The 25673-nt window shown below is 55.7% G+C and overlaps 1 protein-coding gene across 1 annotated transcript; it reads right to left on the reverse strand.

Moving 5' to 3' along the window:
• MAPKAPK2 (MAPK activated protein kinase 2) lies at positions 1–25673 on the reverse strand. The gene is made up of 10 exons (XM_027717794.2): positions 25410–25673; positions 5986–6125; positions 4324–4388; positions 3533–3612; positions 3317–3443; positions 2979–3054; positions 2698–2822; positions 2313–2398; positions 2111–2191; positions 1–1506 (listed from the first exon to the last, which is right to left on the reverse strand). The coding sequence occupies exons 1-10, from the start codon at positions 25671–25673 to the stop codon at positions 1363–1365; spliced, it is 1188 nt and encodes a 395-aa protein (XP_027573595.1). The 3' UTR covers positions 1–1362.

Genomic DNA, 25673 nt, shown 5'->3' on the forward strand with positions numbered 1-25673 from the left:
TGACGCTTTAAGTGTCTTTAATCCAAAGGACTGAAGAGCAGACCGGGAAGATTAGTATAAGCCAACAGACAAAAATAATTAAAAAAAAAAATAAAAGGAAAAAAAAAAGGGATAAAAACCGGTTCTTAAAACAAATTGAAGTTCCATACAGTGTCTAAAAGACCACCTAAAAACTAAACATTGCCTTAAAAAATCATTTCCCCACCCCCCCCATTCGAACACATTTAACGAAGTGAAACATCGTGACAAATAATAATAATAATAATTCATGGACTAAAGACTTCAGAGCAGCCGTCCTGCTCCCAGCAAGAGCCACACTGGAGGGGGGGGGCAGCAGGACCCCCAGCTCTGGCCAGGGAGGGGGTCAGTGCTGCTGTCCTGGCTCAAGACACAGCCCTGTGCCACCCGCTTGTCCCCAGGGACCCCCAGGACAGCATCTCCCTGGAGCGGGGGCTGTGGGATCAGGGAGGGGCAGCAGGGACACATCTTTTCCCCAGATCCCTGCAGAGCAGGGGGATATATGGGGGGGCAGGCACTGGCCTCCTGCTCACCCCCCCTGCCCACCCCTGAGGTCAGAACTGGATTCCAGGCACAGGCACAGACTGTGGTGGCCACGGCAGGGGAGCCACGAGCAGCTCCGGGCCCACGGACACGACACACACCCCACGCACAGACAGACCACACGGACGGCGGGGCAGAGGCCAGGCTTCCAGCTCAGGGACAGCTGGGGGGCTGGGTTTGGCTACTGTGCTTTAAAAGCAGCTGTTTCCTGGCCAGTGAAGCAGCACGGTGGCCACAGGGAACCCCCCATGCCAGCCCTGCCACGTAGAGCAGGACAGGGGGGAAGGCAGCTCTCCTTCCCTGTCCCCCCAACCCACTCCCAAGCCTGGAGCCCACCTCTAGCCAGCATCCACACAGGGAACACGCTGCCTGGCTTTCAGCTCTACAGTAGTTATTTCTTTTTTAAAAAATATTTATACGTTATATACCCTAAAAAGGTCACCACAGGAGTTTTCCGTGTCTTTGGAAGGAAGGAAGGAAGGAAGGGAAAAAAAAAAAAGAAATATAAATCAAAATCGTCTCACGAAAGAAAAATAAAAATCCAATTATCGGCGGCGTTCACCTACAGGACAAAATCCCGGGGGGGCCGCAGGTGTGGATCTGATGGGGATCTTACCACCTGCTCCAGAAAGGTCAGAAACACAGGTGAGTAGCTAAAAATAACTAGTCTGGTATAAATGTCTGAATTCCATGCGCTCGGTACAACAGTCCGTCTCGTCTTTTTTTTTTTTTTTTTTCCTTAAAAAATATATAATATATATAGTTATTGCTTTCTCGGGGGCCGGCGGGCGCGGGGCACCCTCAGTGGGGGAGCGCGGCGGGCTCGGTGGGGTTGGCTTTCTTCCTCCTCTTCATCAGCAAAGGGTTCGAGGAATCTTCGATTTTCTTGATCTTGATTTGTTCGTAGTCCACTCTCATGGTGGCCAGAGCGCTTGTCATCTCCTCCTGCGGGCAGGAGGCACAGGCAGAGCCGTCAGCAAAGCCCCCCCAGGACCCCGGGAGCAGTTGGGAATAAACTGCAGCAGGGCCTGAGTGTCCCACTGATCATCTTTCCAGCTCCCTCCCAGGCACGGATCTCCCTGGGAGCCGGCGCGCTCACACCAAGCCCAAATTAGAGTCATAGAGTTGTTAAGGTTGGAAAAGCCCTCTAAGATCATCATCCAACCATATTCTTCCCCATGAGGGTATGGAGACCCTGGTACAGGTTGCTCAGAGAAGCTGTGGCTGCCCCATCCCTGGAAGTGTCCAAGGCCAGGTTGGATGGGGCTTGGAGCAACCTGGGCCAGTGGAAGGTGTCCCATGGCAGGAAGTTGGAATGAGATGATCTTTAAGGTTCCTTCCAACCCAAACTATTCTATGATTCTGTGGTTAACCCAATACTGCCAGGTCCACCACTAAACCATGCCCCCAAGTGCCACATCTACACAGTTTCTGAGCACTCCCAAGGCTGGTGAATGAGCCTTTTTTGCAGTGAGAAGACAGGAGACCACAGTCCCCAGAGGACACCAGGGGGCAGAGCATTGCAGACAGCAAAGGAGAGAGTTTTTACCTTCACATCCTCCCACAGATCCTTCTCCTCTTTCAGCACCCGGCTGGTGTGCAGCGGGGTCTGGGGCACCTGCATGGATTGCTGCAGGGAGAGGAGGAGTGTGAGCTGGGAGCTGCAGCCATCCTGTACCATCCCATCCCATCCCATCCCTGCCCCATCTGCACCCCCCCACCATCCTGCTGCTCCTGCCCCCAGCACTCACCATGATCCAGGGGTGGTTCATGAACTCCGTTATCGTCATGCGCTGGGTCGGGTCCGTCTTCAGCAGGTTGCGGATCAGCTGCTTCACTGGAAGGGTTTGAGCAGGGTCAGGCATCAGCAGGTCCCAGGGGAATCTCCCTGAGCTCCCACCTGAGCCAGCAGCCCCAAAATACATGCACACACACCCCTTCTGTGCCACAGAGCTCACCCTGGTCAAACCCTTCAGCAAAAGCCTCTCGAGGAAAGAGGTGAAGCTGCTGCATCCCTGAGAGCTGACCCATGACGTGCCCAAGCTCCCCTCAGCCCTCACGGCGCTGCTGGACACAGGGCTGACCCCAAAGTGAGACCTCAGCCTGGGGACAAGCCACCACGGGGACCACATTTACCTTCCTCTGACACCTCGGACCATTCGGGATTGGGAAACTCGTACTGGCCCATTCGGATTCGCTTCTTCATGCCAGGAGAGATGGCCAGGCCGTGGTTGGAGTAGAAGGGGGGGTACCCACACAGCCTGTGCCAGGAGAGGGAACAGAGTCAATGTGTCACCCCAAAAACCTCCCCAGCAGCACCTGAAGGGCACGGGGCGGTGCCAGGAACAGGAGCAGCTGAGAAAGGTTCTGCCCCCTCTTCTGACCCCGGGAGGATGGAGAGGGATCATCAGACTTACAGAATGTACATGATGACACCGAGGGACCACATGTCACAGGACTTGTCATACTTCTCTGGGCCCAGCACCTCCGGGGCTGAAAGAGAGGAAAATTCCTGAGTCCATGTGGCAGCACCGGGTGGAAGAGATGTGACCATCCCATGGATCCACCTGCAGCTCCGGGCACTCTCGGCAGCGCTGCCTGGAGCAGTGGAGACTGTTGCCCCCAGCACCAGGCTGCAAATGGGGCTCCAGGCTGGATGCAGAGGTGATGGGCCACACATGGCACTGCCCAAACCCCCCCAAGATCTGCCCTCCAGCCCTGCAAACCTGGAAGCTCAGACCCCCCGGGCACTCACCCACGTAGTACGGCGTGTAGCACGGAGTGGCCAAGGAGTTGTGCGTGGTGGTTTCTTTAGCAAAGCCAAAGTCTGTGAGTTTTAGCACAGCATTGGGCCTTTTGGAGGTGTACAACAGGTTTTCAGGCTGCAAACACACAGGGAAGAAGAAGTGAGCAGCAGGGCTGGGGCAGCCTGGCATTGGCACAGGCCAAGGGGGGTGAAGGTGCACTGTACCTTCACGTCCCGGTGCGCGATGTTGATCGAGTGCAGGTACTGGATGGCTTCCCCAATGCTCTTCATGATCTCTGAAGCCTCTGAAGCAGCAAAAAAACCATCATTAAGCCTTCATAAGCAAGTTAAAATGAGCGCTACTTCCTTGAAAACTCTACAAACCAAACAGCCTGGCTGAAGCCGAAGGGGTTTCCTCTGAAACAAGAGCTCCTTTCCACGGAGGCCCACCCAGCACCCATCCCTGGGTCAGGAGCCTGCAGCAAATGGGACAGAAACTCCCAGGAGAAGGGATGGAGCAGGCTCTAGTCCCTGACCCCAATATCCAAGGAGGGGTTCACACCACTAAGTACCCCCAGCCAGCAGGGAATCCAGCTGGGAAAGCTTTCTCCGTAGGATGGGAAGCCAAGGGGGCAACAGGCTCAGGGTTTGGGTTGTGTAGTTGCTTTTCCTGGCAGTAAGAGTAGAAGGGATGAAATGAATGAGATTCATGAGAACCACAGCCCCTGGACTTCATTTTTTGAGGAAGGCTGGAGTTTCTAAAGATCACTGAATCTCCTACCTGTGCTGGACTGGGACAGAGAGGAGGGGGGCAGCTGAGAAAACATCCCCTAACCCTGCTCTCAAGTAAAAGTGAAAAGCAGGAGCACTTGCACCCACATTCCTCGTTCCCTGAGTGCAAAACTCTGCTGGGGATCCAAAGGAGTCATTGAGGGAACAGGCTAGACCAGAGATACTTCTATAAACATCAAAACATGGTCCAAAGACAAAACCCCAGCACCCTGTGGGCTCCATACCCCGTTCTGTGAAGGCCTGGTCTCCCCTGTCTTGGATGCGGCTGAAGAGCTCCCCACCATCCAGGCTGGAAGAGAAGCAGGCGGCGTTAGATGCTGCAGGTCCACCTCACGCCGGCACGAGCTGTGCCAAAACCTCTGATGCTCACTCAGGAGCTGCACAAGCTCAGCAAGAAACAACCCCCTTCTCCATCCAAGCCCTTGGGTCGGTGCTTCTGGGCGTGGGGTGTTTCAGAGCCTCCTCCTTCCAGAAATGAGCAGGGCAGAGGCTCCGTGCCGGCCGTGGGGACGCCGGGTGCAGGACGTGGTCACCCCACCAGCCCACAGAAAACACATTTACAGTAAAGACAGCAAATGTGGCTCGAAGGTGGTGAGAGCACTCCCAGCACACCCTGCCCTCCTTTTGCTCACCAGACAACCCCCTCACCGGCACACAAACCCCAGGCAGAAGTGCTGAGTCGAGCTCAGGGCACGGGAGAGGTGTCAGCAGCACCGAGACGGGCTCGGCAATGGGGTGGGGGAGGCAAAGGCTGGACCCCACTGCAGCACAGCAAGGTCTCATGTGAGGTGTTGGAGAAGCACCATGGGATCCTTGGCATGGTTCCCTCCCTGGGTATCCTCAGGAAAAACTCAGCTCCCAGAGAGATCAGGAGTGAGATACAGGAGAATTCTCCGTGAGCAGGGATAATGGCGCTTCCTGTCCCTGCCTTATCTGAGTCAAGCAGAAACAGTTTCTTGCTTTCCCAGCACCGACAGCATCTCCTACCAGCACCCCTGACATTCTCTAGACATCTGCAATACCAATAGTGGGCAGCCCTCAGGGCCCTGTGAGGATGGAGACACACCAAGCTCACGTCAGAACCAAACACTGCCTTGTGACGGGCGCTACACCCAGAGCGCCCTCGGACAGCACGGAGCTCTCACAGACACAGCCCTGGGGACCTGTTTCCTACCACTCAGCTACTCCTTCTTTCCATACCACACACACCTTTCCCACCCCTGGCTGCCCAGTGTGGTTCTCGGAAGCCTCTTCCCCCACAAGAGCCGCTGCCTGTGCCGCCTGCCCCGGCGCTGCTCCTCGCACCCGCTGCCCCCCCGGGCAACCTACCAGCTTGCCAGAGGAGAGGTTTTGGCAAGGAAGCTGCATCAAATCACAGCTGCGGTTGGGATGTGGTTTCAATACTTTCCCCTTCATTCCTCCTCCTCCCTCCCCAGGTTGTATCAAACATCTACCCGACCCGGAGCCACCTGACTGCTGCCGCAGGAGGTGCCACAGCGTTAACAGACGTGTCAGCTCGGCGTGGCTGCGGCTCCACGGACCCACCACAGGCTGCCAGGAACACGCTGACTACCCCAAATTTCAATGGCCAAAGCGAGTTTGGTTATGATCTACCTGTGAGAACCACAGGCCCTCAGCCTCCCGACAGCCAAGAGGGTTTTCAGAATGACTCAGAGCCAGTGCAGCTCCCGCTGCCCCTCCAACACCAGCACCGCAGCTCCTCTGCCAGGGCTGCCATCCCTACGGCTCACAGGCTGCATCCCCTGGCACGGCACCTCCCCAGGGTCCCCAGCACCCCAGCAGCAGCGCTGGAAGGTGCTCACCCCACTTCTGGCGTCACCCCACCCCCCCGCAGGGCTGGGGGTGCCCCTCGGCTGGGGACTCACCACTCCATGACGATGAGCAGACACTTCCTCCCCTGGTAGAGGTTCTCGTAGACGTCCATGATGCGGACGATGTGCGCGCACTGCGACGCCCGCCAGTGCAGCTCCACTTCCCTGCGGGCCTTGGGGCAGTCCTGCAGCATCTGTGAGAGAAAGGAGACCCCCATCAGCCTCGAGCCTCTCAGAAGAGCCAGGCCATGACCCCTTGCTGGCACAGTGCCCACCCGAGAAGACTCAGGGCCCGAGCAGGGTGCTCCCTGCGGGCGCCGGGAGACACGCTCTGACAATGCCTCCATCCCCATCTAGTGGGAAGAGTGAGAAGCCGTTTGCCCTCAGAAGCTTCTTACCCTTCCCTCCAAAGCTGCTAAAACCTTATCCCAGCCGCCTGTCACCTCACTGCCACCCCCAGTGCCCAACCAGCAAGACCTACTGCTTTCATGAGCCAAATTCTGACACCTACACCACTGCACCCCCGAGTGCCACCAACCACCCTCACACCTTGCTTTACGCAGCCCCTGTCACTTCCCATCCCTCAGCCTTCTGCTCCGTGGGTCCAGCAGGACCCTCCTGCCCTGACACGTGGGCTGACCACAAAAGCTCCCTCACCACAACTTCAGAGGCCACCAGCACAAGGCCACGTGTGCCTGGGGAGGGGACAAAGCAAACAGCCAGATGTTCCCTAAATAGCAGCTTTTCTCCCAGGCACCAGTAGGTCTTTAATGAGGCCCCTGCCCTTCCCAAAGACAACTCACAGTTCCCAGGTGCAGGAAGGATTTGCTTGTCTGCCACAGACTATTAATTACCGTGTTTGTCAGGATAAACAACCAGCCTTAATTATGCTCCTAAATATAGAGCAACAAACGTGTCTATCCTGAGCACAGTTCATTTTCCTTCCTGTCTCTGGCAGCTCTCAGTGAAACACCCTTTGGAGCAGGTCTGCACCTCGGAGCAGAGGGATGTGGAAACACACCCCCACCCTCCGTGTGCATCAGCAGGAAACAGCAGGTTTGGTCATTTTACCAAGATTTTGACAGAAAAGTACTTCTGACCCCTCTGGCCTCTCCTGGACAAGCTCCAGGAGCATGGGAGCATCAGCCCTGGGATGCTTTGCTGGCCTGGCAGGACGCAGAGTGGTGCCCAGCGCAGGGGGGATTTCACAGGAACAAGGTTAATACTCACTGCAGCCCCAAAACCCACCCACTGCCTGTTTAGAGATGAAACACTGATGGTGCCCTGGCAGAGTAATGGCAATCTGCACTCCTGCCTGGAACTGTAACTGTCCTTTGCCACAGGGAAAGGCAAAACAGGATGTGCCCTTCAGCCACCCACCCATAACCCCATCCATCCATGGGGTTGGTTTGGTCTCCCACCTCCTCGGCTCTCCTGCTTCCTGAGGTGGAGGAATCCCATGCCAGTGGAAACCTGTGACAGCACACGGGGTGTAGGATGGCATCTGGAAGCTCAGGGAGGACCAAAGTGGCCAAGCCAACCTTTGCACAACTGCTTGACATCATCTGCACCGACAGCCTCGGGGTGAAAGGAAGACAGGGCAGGAGGTTGGACGGCCCCTCCTTGCTCCTCTATTGCTTAATTACCCTAAAAACTGGATCCTGCGGAAGCCAAAACCGTAAGCAAACATATCACCAGCCCCCCGAGGAGCCAGGCAAGGAGCTTGGAGAAAAGCTTGGCTATTTGCAGCCCTGCTCCGAAGATCCTGGCGTGGGGAGCCAGGAAGCTGAAGAGAAAAAAAAAGAACCCGATTTGTAATTACGCGCTGGGAAAATGGAACAGCAGGAAGCAGCCAGTTAACATCATTCTGCACAACACAAACAGGAGAGGTACAGCAAAACACATCCCATTTTTAGAGGTCACTCAGGGCGCTTTTAAAGGAGATTAATTGTATTTTTAATGAAGTAGGAGGCAGCAGGCTCCATTACCTGTACCAGCACAGCCCTGACGTTTGTGTCTGTACTCGGGCACCCGCCGGGAGCCAACAGCTGCCCCGGTGCTCTGGGAACACCCGGCTGTGATCCAGCTGCTCCCTCCACTCCCCTGCCAGCCAGGGATGGAGATGTGATGGAGAAGCTTTGAGAGGAGCAGATTAAGCCTTGTTAAGGGAATGATTTGGTTAATTTAGGAAATGTTCCCGGTGGCGGAGGACAGCGGCATCACGGGGAGCTGAAGGCCAGATGCAATGAGGCTGTGTGGGGAAGGCCATTACCAATGCAGGAAGGACAAGGTGATGCCCAATCCACGGCAGAACCAGCCCACAGGCCCAGCATCACCTTCTGCACCCCACAACATCCTGCCCTCAGCACAGGTACCAGCTCCCTGTGCCCGGGGCAGCCGGGGATGTGCTGAGCATGACACAGGGGTGACACTGTTTGGTCCTGATCCAGACAGGATCCAGCAGTGCTTCCACCAGTTTCTGCTCTTTAGGTGGGTGCCAGAGGCTCCCACAGCTGACAGCTTTCCTTCCCATCCCTTGGCCACAGCCAGCAGTGAAACCAGTGGTGGGTGACGTCCCAGCTCCAGTCACAGGAGCTCCACATCGAACGCACTTGGGGGGTGTGGTAACACTGCCCACGTCCCTGCTTCAGCTCTGGAATGCAGGGCAGCCTATGGCCACGGCAAGATTTGTATTTCTTGGCTTGCAACGAGGAGGCTGGGATGGGAAAAGCACCTCGTGTTTCCCTGAGGTTCAGCAAGGGTCAACTGCCCCCATCCCACCCCAGCAGATTTTGCAACAGCAGTAACCTGGAGCACAACCAGGGTTAACCCTTTGCAGAGCAGCAAGGGCAGCACATGGGACAAGCTGCTGGAAACCCCCCAAAAGCCCACAGCTGCTCTCAGTTCAGCTTTTCCATCTCTTGTCTTCTGTTCCCCTTCCAAGAGAGGGCTCCGTGGGGATCAAACCCTTCATTATTTCAGATGGAAAATGCTGCTCTACCTGCTTGCTCTGGCTGGAGCAGAGGCTCCAGCAGTTGAGCTGGGCAGTAACCAGATCCCTGAGTTACACAAGTGTCCCCAGGACAGAGAACAAGGGCAGTGCTGCAGAGGAGGCTCCACCACCACCTCGGAACAAACCCAGGCAGGATTCACACTGAGGAGTTGCATCCCTTTCCCTTTCCCATTAAAGTTGTTATGTGCTTTAGGTGTCACATTTGCAGCCAGTGCACATCTCCAACCATCAGCTCATCATCAGAGAGCATCCCTGTATCCCTTCAACATGGCAATGGACAGAGGACAACCAGGAAAGCTGTGGCAACCCAGAGCTCTGCCCCATCCCGTTTCTGCTTTCCATTAGGGCACCTCCCTGCAGGAAAGGAGGGAGAGTGGGGAAAGGGACACTCCACCCTCCTGGCAGTGAGGGAGGAAATTCAGCTTTCAGCCACATCCCAGCTCCCCTCGCAGCAGTTTGACACCTCCGAGATTTCGGCAGACGGCGTTTGCTGCCATCCTGTGCCTTGGCTCAGCCCAGCTCCCCCAGGAGCCATTCCACACTGTGAGAGAAATTAGTTCTGTGCAAAGCTAAACACACTCATTAGCTTCATTAAAACCCTCAAGCTCCAAAACTGGTCCCATCAGGGGATGGCACAGCCCAGCCCCTACGTGCTCAGCACCCCGACAGCAGCAAAGGCTCCTCAAGGGCTCCTGCAGGAGCTCTGAGCTTTTCACCAACTCTGAAAGACAAACCCTGGAAGCAGCTCCTGAAAAGCAAAGGGCTCATTGGGATGTCTGCAGGGAGATGGCACCCCAGCAGCAAACCCAAACTCAAACCCAGGCTCAGCCTGCTCCCAAGGGCATTGAAAATGAGCTTCAGCTCCAATGGAGGGCTGGGGGCTCTGTCCTATTTGCTCAGGAGCACGTGGAGCTGAATTCTCCCCCCATCACCTCCCAGCAAGCCCAGCAAAGGTGGGTGGGCACGAGGAAGGAAGGAAGGAAGGAAGGAAAGCACTGGAGCAAACAAGGGGGCTGGAGCCGCCCGCGCTCACGTTCCCTCTCCCTGCGTGTCCTCAGGCACCACTGATTCAGTCTCGCCACCTCCTCCTGGGATGATGTTCCATGAGTCACAGCAGGTTGGAAAATGAAGGAAAAGGAAGGTCCCTCCTCCACTGGCACGACAGAAGGTCCCTGTGGACACTGTCCTGCCGCTCCTTGCCCTGGGTGCCACCGCAGCCCCAAACGCTTCTGCCCCTCAGCAAGCCAAGAACACACTGCACTCCCTCAGATGGGCAAGACATCCCTGTCCAAGAGCTTGCACAGGAGAAACTCACCTCCCACGGGCAATTTCCAAGGAAAGTAAGGATCAGGCCCATAGTGGCATGCTGAGCTGTTCATTTTCCAAGGCTGCCCCTCTTTACCACACGCTCACCCCGGGCGCTCCAGCTGCTCTTGCAGGCAGGGTGATTTTATTTCCATGTGTATTTTGATCACACCTGGTTCTCCACAGTCCCCCAGCAGAGGAGCACACACCATGTGCCTCACCTGTGCAGCAACCATCCCTCTGTCAGGACCTGCAGGAGCTTACCCAGACCCCACACCACCCCCAGGAGCTCCCCTCAGGGCCTGCCTGCACCACAGGGGTTAAAATAAACCCTTCTTAAGTTGCAGCAAGAATAAACCTACAGCAAAGAGAGAAAAGCTGTCATCCTCCCAAGTTATCAGCAGGGAAGCAAAGCAGAGGTTCCCCCTGCCTGGATCACACACACAGGCTTCGGATTCCCCTGACCCGGCTGACACGGGGCAAGGAGCATTTTTTCCTAATAAAGCAAAAGGGTTTCTCTTCAAAGGATTTTCCTCTCCTAATCTTCCCCTGCAAACTTGTTGCCAACTGGCGTCAGCTGCTTTACACATTTGTAGAGCCAGTCCTGGAAGCTTTGCACATGCTGTTCCCACCTCGCAGTGCCGGGAAGGCAAACCCCATCGCCCCCAGGACCCACAGTGCAGGGGGACCTGGATTGAACTGAGCCTTTAACGCCAGAATATTTGGGGAGCCCACAGGCAATCGCCCCAAAGCCGCCTCAGTCTCTGGCAGACACGGTTCAGAGGGAGAGGGCAGCAGAAGGATGTGGGAGCAGCAAAGCTTCGTTCCGCTTTTACTGTTTATGAACTACAGAAGAGAAATAAAATCACGAGTCCCAAAGCCCATAAGAGGAATTATGTTACCAAACGGAGGGAAATTCATGGTTCAACCACAAAGCAAGAACAATTAAACGTGCAGCTCAGGAAACCTCCCCCACATCATCATGGCTCTTATATAAACCTTTACATTAACCCCATCCCCGCTGCTTACACCCACCAGGACAGACAGAACTGGCGGGACTTTCCCAGGCTGGGGATCATTTCTGCCCTGCCCACGCACACAGAGCCACAGATAGAGAGTCTGAAGCTCCAACAGACCAGGCAAAAGCATCATCCTCACTTTTGTTTTGCCCGGGGAAAGCCAGGGAGGAGAGGTGACGCGTCCGGAGGAGGAGCCGTGCGTGGGTCCGGCAGTGTTCTGCCTGCAGCGTGTCCCGGCCTGCCACGCCAGGGTGACTGTTTGGAAGGGTGGCTGCTGCTCCCTCATGGAGGTGGCTTCATCCAACCTCATGGCTCGCAAGGCAGGACAGCACCAGGCACCAGCTACCCAACTTCCAGAGGTGCCATGAGGGCCCGGGAGGATGTTGAGGCTTTGACCACTCGGGCAAGACACGAGCACAGCCGGCCCCATCCTCTACAGCCATGAACAAAAGGTTTCTCCACGTTCTCTTGCCTCAAGGAAGACGGAAAGGTTTGGAAGAAGGATCCCAGCAAGAGAGAATTATTCAGATTAGAAAGAGCTACAAAGAGGGAGCAAGACAGGAGACGCAACTCAGGCTGAGCAAACGCGAACTGACACACACACACTTGAGCTGCTCGGCCGCATTCTCGCAGCCTGAATTATGGGAGCACTCGGAGGAAGACCTGGAGCCATCGCAGCGAGCTCAGGGAAAGCCTTCCCAGTGCGTGGCCTGAGACGAGCAACAAGCCAGGCATGAAGAAGCAAGCTAAAATCCCTTCCAGGAGCAGCCAGCAGAGCGGAGGCAGATGTCGGAGCGGAGGCAGATGTCGGAGCGGGCGCCTCGTCCCGGCTCCTGCGGGCGATTTTGCAACGGGGCGGAGGATGGAAACGGGGCGAGGGGAGAGGCGGCTCTCGCTCTTTCACAAGGGGCCTCGCTCGCCCGCCGTGGTTGCACAACCCTCCGTGCCCGTGTGCTGCCGGTTCCCCTGCCCGCAGCTCCCGCGGGGGTCCGTGCCCGGCGGGGGATGCTCGGGACCCCCCGCCCCGCGGCTCCCCCCCTGCCCGGGGCATCTGCTGAGCATTTCCTCGCCCCGCTCTCCCCCGCGACAGATGCAGCAGCTATTCAGCCTTTTCAGGCTGCAACAAAAGCCTCTCGAGGCACACAAAGGCGAGGAGCAGAAGAGAGGCCTGGGCTTAAATAAGAGCCACCTGCCAGGGGCCCGTGCCCCCCGCGCAATCGGGGCGCTGCCCCCCGGCCAGCCCCGCTCTGCAGAGCCCCTTCCCCAAGCAGGAAAAAAAAAAAAATATTCCTGGCACACGGATTTCAAGGAGACCAAGTGCCAAAGTGGGTACTCAGGAGCGGCACCGTGAGTGCCGAGGGAAGGGCACCAGCATGTTGGGGGGACGGTGGGGGAAGAGAGTGTAGGGAGGAGACAGGGAGGTGGGCGGGAGGGGGCTGCAAAACTCACAGGGAAAAGTCAAAGCAGGTAAATGGCAACAAGGCAGCAGCATGAAGCATCCCCACTGAGTCACGCAGCAGCAGCAGGTTGGAGCTGGTGTTTGATGAAGAGAAATAAAGAGCTTCAGCTTCATGTATCTGAGAAAAACAAACTTAGGGGCCTATTCAGTCCTGTGTTTTTGTTTTGGGATCATCCTCTTCCTTCCCTCCATCAGCAGCAGCACTGGGTTTTGTTGACTCACCGGATGCTCATCTCTCCTGGAGGCACCAGGGCTGGCATGAGGAGCCAGGATCAGCCCAGGCATGAGCCATGGTTGGCAAGGTCCCATGTCCTGCTGTGCATGGAGAAGGTCATGCCAGAGGTCCCAGGGAGCAGGTCAGCCTGGAGCGATGGAGCCACCACCCTGGCCAGGACCTCCCCATGAATCCAATGGGAACAAAGGGGGTCACGATGGCCAAAATGCCTCAGCCCATCCCTTTCTACAGGTATCCAAGATGTCCCTTCCCACCAGGAGCCACCACAACACTCGGTCTGAGCAGGGAAGGGACAAACTGTCTTGGGCCAGCAGAAGCCACAGCCCAGCTCCAAACAGCCACTTTGGGGGGGATGCTAAGAGACCCCTCTCTGCAAACCAGACCCCTGCACCCTGCACGCCTCTGCTGCATCTGCCAGGGCCTTTTATCCGCACAATACAAAGTGAAAGGAAAACAGGGAGCCACGGGAAGGGCGGATATCTTCCCGCGAGAGCAGCCAGCGGATCTGCTCCGCACACAGCCCCTTCACTTCCACCCCTTTGCAGAGCCCCGGGCTGGGGTCAGCTCCTCCTCCGGACCCCTCCCCAAGCCCTGTCCCTTGCCAGGTTTCCTATCGGAGCTGACCACATATGGGCAAACGGAAAAAGCGCCCATATGTGCTTTTACGATAGGAAGTGGTTGATATTTGCAGGTGTGATTAATACAGAAGCAAACGCTGAATGTAAACCATTAACTCAGCGCTGACCTCTGTCCTTTGTGCTCCCCTCCCACAGGCACAGCTTGAAAAACCCCTTATCTCCGGCTGCCTCGGCCAGCCCCGTATCCCGGGGCTTCCCCTCCACGTCAGACACACAGACCACACGGCCCATGGACAGCACCGGGCACTCAGAGCATCTTTTCTGGGTCCCTTCTTCACACCAACCCTGGGGACAACCCTGCCTGACCCCACCGTCACCTCCGACCCCAGGGGCAGCTTTGGATTCCCCACACCTACATCCCAGAACTGCTTTTGTTCTCGGGCGTGCCTACCCCACTCCTTACGTTTAAGGCTGGAAGTGATTTCGGGGAGAGGCCTGGGATGGCCCAGATCCACGCCTGCAAGCGCTGGAGCCGTGAAGCCCTGCCAGAAGGCCCACAACACCCACCGCTTCCCGGCAGCTCCTGGGCTCGTGCTCTTCCCAAAAATGAAGTTTCTCAGGGCTCGGCCCATGGGCAGGGCCCCCCATGGGGTAAATGAGTGTCTGCCAGCCCCCCCCAGCACACTGATCCTGCCTGCTGCCTTTCCACACACATCTTAGAGCAGCATAAATAAATACATGTATATTTAAAGGAGGGGAAAAAAAAAAAAAAAACACCAAACCAAAGCACAAAGCTGCACCAAGGCCAAGCTCTCTGGAAGCATCATTCACCCCCGGCGCTGGGAGCAGCATGGCCTCGGGATGTGTTTCCTGCACCAGTGCCAAGCCCGAGGAGGGTTCCATTTACGCACCCTCGAAGCTCGGTGACGACAGCACGTTTTGCATCATCCTGTCCTTTCTCAGCTGTTTATTTAACACAGTTTCACCTTTGTCACGGGCTTAGTCAACACCAGGGCACAGCAAACACCTCCCTGAGACGAGCCCAGGATGTGCAACCCCCCTGTGATGCTCTGCTTTCGCCGGAGATCCCTGCAGGGATGCAGAGTGGAGCATCCCCCGGCTGCTGGGACCCACCACCCACCTTGGAATCACCTGAGCAGTGCCCAAAGGGTGCTCCTGCCTGGTGAACCCACACCCAGCACGACGTCCAGAGTGGTTCAGAGGCTGCCAGGGTCTCGGGGCTGGGACTGTGGCTCTTCCCTGGCTGTCCTTGCCCCACAGGCTGCTCTCCTCGTCCCCTTCCTTCCATCACACAGCTGCTGCACAGCCCCAGTGTTCAACAGGACCTGCAGAAGAGCTGGAAGAACCCCTCTGGGTTAAGAGCCAAGCAACACTTCAGACTTGACTCAACGCTATCTAAAGTCACACACTCCACATTACCCACCACTGCAGTCAGTATTTTAGGGGAAATCCTGGACTCTGAAGCAATGCTATGAAAATCCAAGAGCCTCCTGCCACCCCACAAGGCCGAGCAGGGCACTCCTCCTCCAACAGCCCCTCTTCCCACCACAGCAGCCATCCCGAGACTCCTTCAGCCAGCAGGAAAACACAGTTGTGTTTCTATTTTTAAAAAAAGCCCTTCTCTGCATCCTGCTGGCACCACATTAAAGCTCTCAGGACAGGGGGGCTATTCTTAGCTCCCTCCAGGCTTTTGGCAGCCCCGAGATCCTCCCTGGCACCTGTCGGCAGCAGCCGCGCGGCCCCGGAGCTGGGGAGGTTTGGTGAAGCTGGGACAGAGCCCGGACCACCAATGTCCCAGTCAGCACCATAACCTCAAAATACCTCAGCCAACAAGCGTGCAAAAATCGTCACGAAGCGCCTGGGTGCACAAACTTCCAAAAATACCACAGGGGGGAAACTCCCTCCTGTCAGCATTACCAAGAGGGAAAGGCCGGTCTCTGCCACAGACACGTCCTGCCCGAAAGACAACAGCACAGAGTGAGGGGTCATAGAATCATGGAATGGTTTGGGTTGGAAAGGACCTTAGAGCTCATTTTGCTCCAACCCCCTGCCATGAGCAGGGACACCTTCCACTAGGCCAGGTTTCTCAGAGCCCCATCCAACCTGATCCAGCCTGGGCTGACAGCAGAGGTTTTGTGCTCTTGCATCTTTTCATTCTACAGCAAAAACACACGTGGAAAACACGTGGGAAAGACTGGCTGATCCTCCCCTGGATGTCCAGTAATCCACTGCTCGACAGTGTTTACCAGCAGGCTACTTGATTTCTTACCAACTACAATAGGCAGCAAGTGGTTTGGACTCCTCTTGCCTGTTAGATTAAACCGGAAAGGGGATAAAAGGATAAACACAGGGATATTTAAACAAACTATCAAAAATATCTACTCCTGCAGCTACTGCTGCTCCCCTGGCAGACCAGGCTGTTCTTCTTGGACATTCCCATACCCAGCTTTTAAAAAGAAACCTCTCCCAACAGACAGCCCTTAGAGACACCACCTCCTCCCAGGGCAGCATTAACCAGGACCCCCAGGAGCAGAGGCAGCCCCGGGGCACAGGGTGAGCAGGGGGCAGCTGCTCTCTCCGGGTCGGCCGGGGGCTCCTGGATCCTGCTTTGTATGAATTTAAGCTTTTTCAATCCCACTTATTCAGGAAAAGAGCTTAGGGCTGGGGGAAGCCAAAGAGCAGACAGGGCAGCCTTTGTGTGGCTCGGCCGCCCGCCCGCCCACCCGAGGGCTCCGGCAGCCCCCACGTTTCCCCACACAACCCCTGCAGCAGCCTGGAGCTCTCTGGGAAGCAGCAGGGCTGGCATTGCCCCTGTGGCCCCACAAAGCCTGGAGCAACACCTCAAGTCAGCAGAGCTTCCGTTTCCTAAGTGAGAAAGAGAAGTTAAGCCTCCAATGGCCGGTAGGAACAGCACCCACACTGTGTTACCCCCACATCTCACACAATGAAGGTTAAGGCTTTTTCCAGAGCTGCTGGGAGGGTTTGGATTTGAGGCGGGTAAGATCTGAGGAGGATAAGATCCAGATGTTCAGTGCTGGTTAGGAGTTAAGTCACTAAAACCCTCAAAGCATCACCACCATGTCCCAGGCCAACCCTCCTTTGGTGACGTTCGCCTTGTTGTTTCAGTGCAATCCTTGGGGAGAAAGAAACACGAAAAAAATGTTTTGGTTAAAGCCAGAGGTGTTCGACCTGCCAAGGACAGGCTGCCCTGGCTGCCAGAGCCCAGCAAAACTGAGTTAACGGGCTACACCAAGAGCAGCCAAAACCCTCTCCTTGCTCTCATTAGCTGGATCCTGCAGGGCCAGAGCCCTCCCTGCCCTGCAGCTCCTCGAGTTGAGGCCCAGAAATGGGAATATCACCCCAAAGCACTGCACTGAGGCACACAGAGAACATCATCTTCCATGAATTCTCCAGACTGTGGCAGAGGGCATAAGCCTTAGACCTGCTCCGAAGCTCCCAGGAAACAGTTCCAGTTCCCAACCCTCCTGCCCTGCTGGCGCCCGGGAGGCGCCGGAGCTGCTGCTCAGCAGCACTCAAACACCACATTTTAATCCGTTCAGAACCTCCTCAGCACCTTACTCACCCAGACTTCATCAGCCCAGCATTTGCATCCCTAACGACACGCCAGGCTGGCTGTCTCCTCCAGCAGCAGGGAGCTGGGGAATCAGAGCACCAGGACACTTCCACAGACCCCCGAGGACCTGGAGCACTTCCCTGCTGAATCCCACCACCCAGAGGGCATCTCACGTCCTGGTAGAGTTGCTCTTTACAGCAGCTCTTCCTTAGAACAAAAGATACCGGGAGTTTCAACTCCAAAGTGGAATAAGCAGGGTGGGAAAAGAGATGGAGATGTGAGCATCCTGCTCCAACACAAACACACAGCTCCTCATCCCACAAACAGGGTCCTTCCTTGCAGGGAAAAGCACTTGAGGACAAAAGCAAAAGCCTCCACAAGCCTCTTCCAAGCTCCTGGGCCAGCAAGGGGGTTGATGTCCTCTCCAGAAGCTCAGGAAGGTGTCCAGCCAAGGGCTGCAACGCCTCCAGGCTCCCCAAAACAGCCGTGTCCCCGTGCCAGGTGCCAGGGCTGCTCTGCCTGCGGCACAGGAGGCACCCACCCAAAAATGCCAAAACTCACAGCCCTGATGACTTCCAGGAGATAATCTGAGTTTAAACTTCCTGGCAAGCCCGGCCTTCCCAGCACCCGGCAGAGCCGCTTACGCAAGAGCCGCCCAGGTTTTCTCATCTGTCCAACACGGCAGAAATGGCCCAAGAGGAAGAGAGCCTCGAGGGGACAGGGCTGGCCAGAGGAGGCTGTTACAGGTGACAGTGGCTCCCACAGCCTGGCTGCACCCAAAAGCAGCGGCCACAGGAGCTGCAGGGCTGTGGGAGCCAGCGCTCTGTGGTGACAGGTCGCTGACACCCACAGTGACACCTGTGAGCAAGCACAGCCCCTGCCTGTTTGCTACAACAAGTGGAAATATAAGTTTAAATTGTTTCTAAACACTGAGCTGTTGGATGCCATAAGGCTGTCATTACTGCTGAAATTAAAACCACATCCCTGTTACCAGAACACCACCCCCACCACCCCCCGCTCTTTTGTTTTATTTACTAGTTTTGTTAAATTAGGCTGAGGACAACACGTGTTACTTTCTGATTTGTTTGGATCTGATTGCATCTGTTTTGCCCCCCAGCCCTGCTGGGGTACTCAGGATTCCAATCCCATTTCCAAGCAAGGCCAACTTGGACCGGGCTCCCACCCGCACCTACGGGCGCGAGAGGCGAGGAGTTGCAGCTACTGGAACTGCAGCCCGACGGCACGCGCTGCCAAATTTCCACAGCAGCCCCAGCTTGTGTTCCAGCCACATTTCCCTGAAAACACACACACTTGGCAGGACATCCAAGGAGCCTTTCGAGAGGCTGCCCCAGCTCGGTGCCGCGTACCATGGCCGGAGGACGCCGGGAGGGCAGAGGATGGGGACAGCGGCTGCTCCGGTTCCAAATGCTCAGCAGAGGATGCTCCCAACCACAGAGGTGCTGTAGGCCTTTAGAAATGGACAGCACAGAGTCCCAGCCTGCTGTTACACAGATTTAGGCTGATGCATCATGAGAGGTGTATGGCAATGATGACCCCAAACCTGACTGACCTCTAGGGCCAGCAAAGAGAGGCTGAACTCAAGAAGGGCACCCAGAGGATCTGCCCGCAGTCAAGGGCACAAAGCAAGGCAGCAAACTTAATTATGATGACAAAGGAAAATTAATCCAGCCTTCCACTGATCCCCAAATCTATAGACCAAACTGGATAAGGATAGCAAGAGCAGAGCAGCAAAGTCCCAGCCTGGCTGGGCGCCCCAGGAACATTCAGATCTGGGTTTGCATTTTGAATTTTATCTCTAGTTTAGGCTACGGCTCGCAGGACAGCCAGGCACAGAATCACATGCAGCCCTGACGCCAGCAGCTTGAATAATCTCATTACATAGGAGGGCCAAGGCTGTGCCAGCTGCAGGCTGCCTGAGCCAGGGAGCTCACCTGCCCTCTCCACTGGGACAGTGCACTTTGTCACAGCGAGGCAGGGCACTGATATAAGGCTCTAATCCGTGGGAAAATGCCATCATCCTCCTGGGCAGCATCACACTGAACATGGAGCCACAGTGGTGCTCCACGTGCTCCCAGCAGTGCCCAGAGAGCAGCCACACTGGTACCCTAATCCTGTCCCTCCCTTCCAACAACAGGTATCACCCCACCGCTCTCCAAAGGACACTTTTGTGGCTCACAGCATCTCCAGCAAAACTTGTGTTTCGGGTCATCTCAGGTCAGGGGGATCTACCAGCACTCACGGACTCGTGGCCGTTAGTCCCTTCCCGAGGCCACAAAGGGAACAGCGAGTTAATGCAACCATTAAACCTGCCAGGCGCTGTAATCCCTGCCTCAAACTGGTAAGATCTTAAAAGGCTGAAATCTCTGAAATGACTCAGCCACCAGGTACAAAGGAAGAACAGTTTAAAAGGCTGTTAGAAGAGCTCTGTGTATTCAGACTTGCTCTTGCGTGCCCTGCTCTGGCCCCCGCGCGCTGCTCCCCATCCACCTCCGCAGGGACACGGCCTGGACGTGAGAGCCCTCTCCAAAATGAGCCTCCAGGCACCAGTCATGCACACAGTCCTCGTGCCAGGGCAGTTGAAAGGAGAGTACATTTCCACAGAATAAAACAATCATAGAATGGTTTGGTCGGAAGGGACCTCGAGGGTCATCTCATTCCGACCTCCCCTCTGTGGGCAGGGACACCTCCCACTAGACCAGGCTGCTTTTAGCATTTTGCAGCCATGAAGGATGAGGGACATCCATGGAGGGGACGGGACCACTTTCAGTGGGATACAGGTCTCTGGGGCTTTTAAAATCAACGTCCCCACCAGAGATGACCAGGATGCTCAAGAGCTCTGGACCACACTGAAAGGCTGACTCAATGTGACTGCTCAGCCTGAAACAGGTTTTTTTGGGGAGCGGTCAGGCAAAGCCCTGTTCACATGCCAGCCTCTGGAGCTGGTGGAGGGATCACCCTGCTCCTCACAGATCCACCCCCTCCAAACTCTCCAGCCTCCAAAACCAGCCCTATCCCAGCTCCTCCACAAAGGGCAGAGGAGCTGAGCAGCCCGGGGTGGGCACGGGGCTGCCTGGGGGCATCTGGCAAGAGCCAAACCCCTGGAGCTGGCCGGTGCCGGGCCGTGGCAGCCGCCCTCACCCACTGCAGACAGTCCCGGCGCGGCACAGGGGAGGCAGCACGTTATTCTTGGAAACCAGGAGGTGAGGTCATGCTGCCTGAATGCTGCAACTTGAGGCCAGACGCGCGGGGCCAGTTGTGCTTGGAGAGGAGCCTGACTTCTGCAGCGAGGGCCGCCTGCAGGTCGGGGAGCCGGTTATGGTCGGAGCTAGGAGGAGGAAAGGGTTTCTTAATGAAGGAGGGCTCTTTCCTCTCAGCTTCTCAGCAGACAGTGAAAACCACAGCAAAAGGATGGGTTGGAAAATAGCATTAGCTGCTGTCTCTGCTGCAAAGCCCTTAGACCACCCTGGTATGGGGCACGCGAGCCCACCAGGAAGGCTCAGGAGATGCCAGATTGTAAACTCGAAGTCACACTGCTGTCTGTGCCACAGGGATGGCCTAACAGCCACTTCCAACCCAACCACTCCTCTGGATGCCTCCCACATACCTGCACCACCCTGCAAGCCATCAAGAGTTCATCCATCTCATCAGATACCAGAGCACATCCTGGATGTTTCTGGGAAGACAGAGGTCATCAACTCACTCTTTCAGGCTTCCTCGGCAGGAAATTTCTGGGAGTTTTCATCACCTGTGCCTACCCATTGTCCACCAAGCACGCTAGGAGACCTGGCTCCCAGTATGCACAGCTTCAAATTATTCTTTATACACTGTTTTGAATGCTCTGGAGCATGTGTCTGAAAAATCCCAGCGCCTGCTCTGTGCCACTTGCTACCTGAGGCAGAGCCATCACCTCCACAGCCCCACAGGCCAGTGCTGTCCTATACACTGGGCTTTCCTGACAGCACAAATGGGAGTTCAATGTGAATGACAAAAATCATCCTTTTACCTGGCTGTACTTGGCTACTAAATCACATACACGCAGGGGCTGTATCTGTGTCCAGCAGGACACCAGCAGCTCAGCTCCTCAGCCCGGTGTCGCCTCTGACGGGCTGCAAGACCTTCAGTAAATCGCTGCATCTCAGTTCCCCGCCTCTGAAAACATGGGAAACTTCTTTTGCAGGACCTGTGGCTGATGGCATTAGCTTATTATTGAGAGGAAGAGCCCAGCCACTTCCTGAACACGTACCCAAGTGAAAAGCAAGCCCCTGCTCCCGGGCTGTTATCAGCCCATGGCAGTCTCAGGTCTGACTGCTCAGAACATGTAAAGTATTTAGAAGGGATTATGGCAAATCCTACATTTTTTAAACAAACTCAAACCCCGAGTCAGTAGACTCCTTTGGTCAATGAGATAATAAACCGCTGCTTTGGAAAAGTCCCAGTGATGTCACCACACTTTCCACAGCTTTTCAACCACAGCTTGCACAGAAGGCCACAGTGAAGACATTTTTGATTATATTAAATACATGGTAGAGTTAATTAAAAAAAAAATCTTCCCACTGAGAGAGGGACAGAAGCACAGCAAACACACAGTGAGCTGTTTTCCATGAATATAAGCTCAGGATCTTCATCTACTCCCTCACTTCAGGGATATTTTCCCAGCTGGATTTTCTGGGGGACAAAGCATTTGATCTCAATCAGAGCTGCAGGGAATAGGGTTCTTTTCTCCCCTCAACACCTCTGTAAGAAACCTCTCCCCACGGTGGGAGAGAGAGCATGAGGCCACCAGCTCCATGAGCTCGCTCGGCCACAGAACTGCTCAGTTATCAGCTCCAAGACCTGCCCTAATTCCACCACAGGCACTTTACCGGAATGATAAACCACGAAAGCACCAACCTCCTTCCTCCTTCTCCATCAGAGGAGCCATCACTCACAGGTTATCTGATGAGGCTGAGAGTGAGACTGAGAGCGTTTCGCAAACGTGCCCCAAAGCGCCGAGGATGCTCCAGAAACGGGGCTGCCAGAGAGGGGCAAATTCATGAGCCCTGAGAAGCTCTTCCCGTCCTTCCAAAGCTCACCAACCCAGGGGAGGATCTCCTGCTTGGAAGCTGAGGTCAGGAGTGAGGTTTCTTAATTTGTTTTAAAGGTAACCTGCTCCATGAAATGCCCCACCAAGCTGCCACTAGTACTCCCCACTCTCCAGCCTGGCTTACCTGTGATTTCCTCGCTGAATTAAGGCAGCCAGCCACCAACTCGGCATCTTGCCTAAAGATTAGTCTTAAAAGTGGAATTTGCAGCAGGCGAGACAGCCCTCACTCCCAGCCCCACCACTGCAGCCTGACCACAGCAAACCTCACCAAGTCAGGCCAGCAGTGACCTACATCCAGCAGCCTCTACAGAAATTACAAGCCTAATTTTGCCTAATAATAAATCACACCGAGGTACAAGGAAGAAAGGGGTAAGGAATCACCCAGACCTCACGTTTCAGTTCCATTCATCACTTCTCCACGGGCTTTATGTTCCCACCCTGCAGCAGATCATCGTGCATCACACAGGGTCAGGTCATGGGTGACTGGGACCATCCGTGGCTGCTTCACAGCAGATAATTCAGGGATGCCACACTTCGGGAATTGCTTGGTACCATAAAATAAAATAAAATTGAGGGGGTGGGAAACTGAGAAATTAACAATAATCTACAAGAAAAATAAAGGAATCTCTCGTTTTCACCTGGGGACTGCACAGAAAGCAGAAGTGCCATCCATTAACTCACACACAGCATCATTTTATTTAATGACGCGTCTCTGCCACGGACTATTGCGCTGGAAGGAGAAGAAAATTGGCCTTAACGTTTTCACTGCTGCTAGAACACTGTCTCCAAGCTCTCTTCAGCTTTCCTGAAGCACTGAAAAGTTCTCTTAAGCAAAGTGACTCTCAGCAAAACCCTTACCTAAGTGCATCTCTCAGTTTGGGAGAAGGAGGTTTAACAATATAACAGTTGCTCGTGACCCAAGAGGAAGCACAACACAACCAGAAGACACCACTAACATCAGGGAGAGACAAAACTGTGTCTCATCCTCCAGTGGAGGATTCCAGTGTTATACAAGACTTTGAAATATTAAACGTAAAGAGTTGACGTTCCAAATGGAAAGGTTCACTGCACAACCAAAGCAGGCAGCAGACAGATTTCAGCTGTGGCTCCTGGCAATAGGCCATCAGGATTCTTTTGAGCATCATCTGAAACATGACAACTCGATGCAATCACTTCTGTGGATCCTGCTTTAGGTCATCTTTCCACTCTGATGCAGCCCATGAGTAATTTGGACCCGAATACCTCTCCACAGGTCTCTTGCAGAGACATCATCCTGCCTGCGTACCAGAGGAGGGGATGAAGTCAGCACACATCATGTCTAGGGCAGTCACCCACACCAAGTTTGGGCTTGGCAGCTCAGTCCAAATAATACAATTGAATAACTCAAGTGTGCAGCTCACCCTCACGAGGACAAACCGGGTACCCACCGGCTCGTCCCAGCGCCCAAACTCACAGCGTAGGAGTTTTTAAGGTGCTGGAAGGAATCACTTACAGTAGCAGCTGTGCTGCTCTTTGAGAAGCCAGGGACGCGTCCAACCACTCAGCTGAACTTGTCCCTCCCCGTCAGGGACGTGAGAAGAGGCCGGGGCAGGGGACAGGGAAGACAATCCCTTTTCCTGAAAGAGATTCGGTATCAAATATGCCTCACCCCCAGAGAGCTGCACAGATGCTCCGGGTCACCCTCCTACATCACAGCAAGAAGTCCTGCCCTCCAGGACACTTCTCAACAAGGCCAAGGAACTTGTGGCAGCAAACCCTGACCCATCTCTGCTCTGGCACAGGCAGGGTGACAGCACCAGTCCCGGGCCCCTGGGCAGAGGAACTGCCGGTGCTCGATCTGCTGTGCCATCCTTCCCCTTTCAGGGCTGCAAAAGGGAAGTGCTGGGATCTGCGCTTTAAACACGTGAGTCAACTTCAGAGGCGAGGAGGAGCCCGTCTGTCAAAACAGAAGAAGATTTCGCTAATTTCCAACCCAACAAGATGACAATACATGTCACCCTGGAGTACATGCGCTCGTGAGAAATGCTGGCGTTTCTGACAGAAGAGTCAAACTTATCATCCAACTGCCCCCCACTCTTAAACCACAGGTGCTCAGCACCGTCCTGTGCTGACCCCACCACCCCTGCGGTGCAACTTGTGCCTCCAAAGCCCCGTGTTCACTCACTCACTCGGTTTAGGAACCCCGGACACCAACAGAGGGGCACTGCTAAACACAAAAGGGGGGGATGTTACGGGTTTAGGTGGGGTTTTTTCAGCCTTCCCAGTTCTCAGGGTAACGCCAAGGGTTTGAACAGCTCATGTGTGGGCGCAAATTGCAGGGATGCTGGAGAACACGGCGCTCCCGCTGAGCAGACTGCCTGTACCCGCGTCACCCAGCGCGTGGTGAATCCATTCAAACTTCCCAAAGTCTCTCCTGCAGAGAGACACGCTCTTCTCTTTCCTCAAAGAACCTCGTGTGGAAACGAGGAGAGGGTTGCATCACCTAAAACGCAGCTTTTCAGCCACTGTTTATCCGTGTCTTTCAAAGAGAAGCAAGTTAGGGGCAAAGGGCAACATCATAACGCTGAAATATTCCCTGGGCGAAGGGGGGGACGACAGTCACTCGGTGTTACAGCCAGGAGAGACCTGCCATCAAACGGGGACAGCGGGCAGCTCCTGTGCTTACAGGACACACTATGAACAGCCCCACGGAGGGAACCCCAGCTCCACGATGCAGACCCCACATTTCGAGATGCAGACCCGAGCTGCGCATCCCACGGAGGGGATTCCAGCCAGGCCAGGGGCTCCTCTCCACTCCAGACCCCCCCACCACCTCTCCCCGTCGTGCTACCAAAGATGTCATTTCGCTTCGTTTTTCACACTAGAAAAACTGGAAACCAATGTCTCGCTGCTCGCAATAGGGGGAGAAGGGGGGGAAGATGAGATTAAAGCGCGGCCGGAGGGGCGGGCGGCAGCTCATTGTCCGGCCGGCCCCGCTGCCGCCGAGCGGCCCCCCCGGGACCCCCTTCCCCCGCAGCAGACACCTTCCATCACTGTCAGCGGCGCCGCCGCCGCTCCCCGGGCCCCTCCCGGCCCAGCGCCCGCCCGGTCCCCGCGTCCCTCCCTCCCTCCCCATCCCCGGCGCGCCGGGACGGGGCGGCGGGCGAGGGAAGGGGGGGGTCCCTCCGCACCTTGAGCGCGAACTTCTCGCCGCTCTTCTTACTGAAGATCTCCAAAACTTTCCCGTTGATGCCGAGCCCCAGCACTTGCGTGGTGACCTTGTAGTCGTCCGTGATGGCATTCTTCCGGATCTGCAGGCCGCCCTTCCCCGGCAGGAACGGCGGCGGCGGCGGCGGCCCGTGCGGGGGAGCGGCGGGCGGCGGCGGCGGCGGCGGCTGCGGCGGCGGCGGGCTGGGGAAGCCGGCGGGCGGCGGCGGCGGAGCCCCGGAGAGCAT

The sequence above is a fragment of the Pipra filicauda genome, unplaced genomic scaffold, assembly GCF_003945595.2.
Source record: "Pipra filicauda isolate LSUMZ 115617 unplaced genomic scaffold, ASM394559v2 scaffold460_size520110_pilon, whole genome shotgun sequence".
NCBI lineage: Eukaryota > Metazoa > Chordata > Aves > Passeriformes > Pipridae > Pipra > Pipra filicauda.

Excerpts from the sequence above, each read along its gene's own strand:
- MAPKAPK2 (XM_027717794.2), bottom strand. The coding sequence starts at position 25,673 with ATGCTCTCCGGGGCTCCGCCGCCGCCGCCCGCCGGCTTCCCCAGCCCG. Across the intron at positions 3,055-3,316 it reads CTACACGCCGTACTACGTGG|CCCCGGAGGTGCTGGGCCCA; the intron begins GTGAGTGCCCGG and ends CCTCTCTTTCAG. Across the intron at positions 1,507-2,110 it reads ATCTGTGGGAGGATGTGAAG|GAGGAGATGACAAGCGCTCT; the intron begins GTAAAAACTCTC and ends TCCTGCCCGCAG.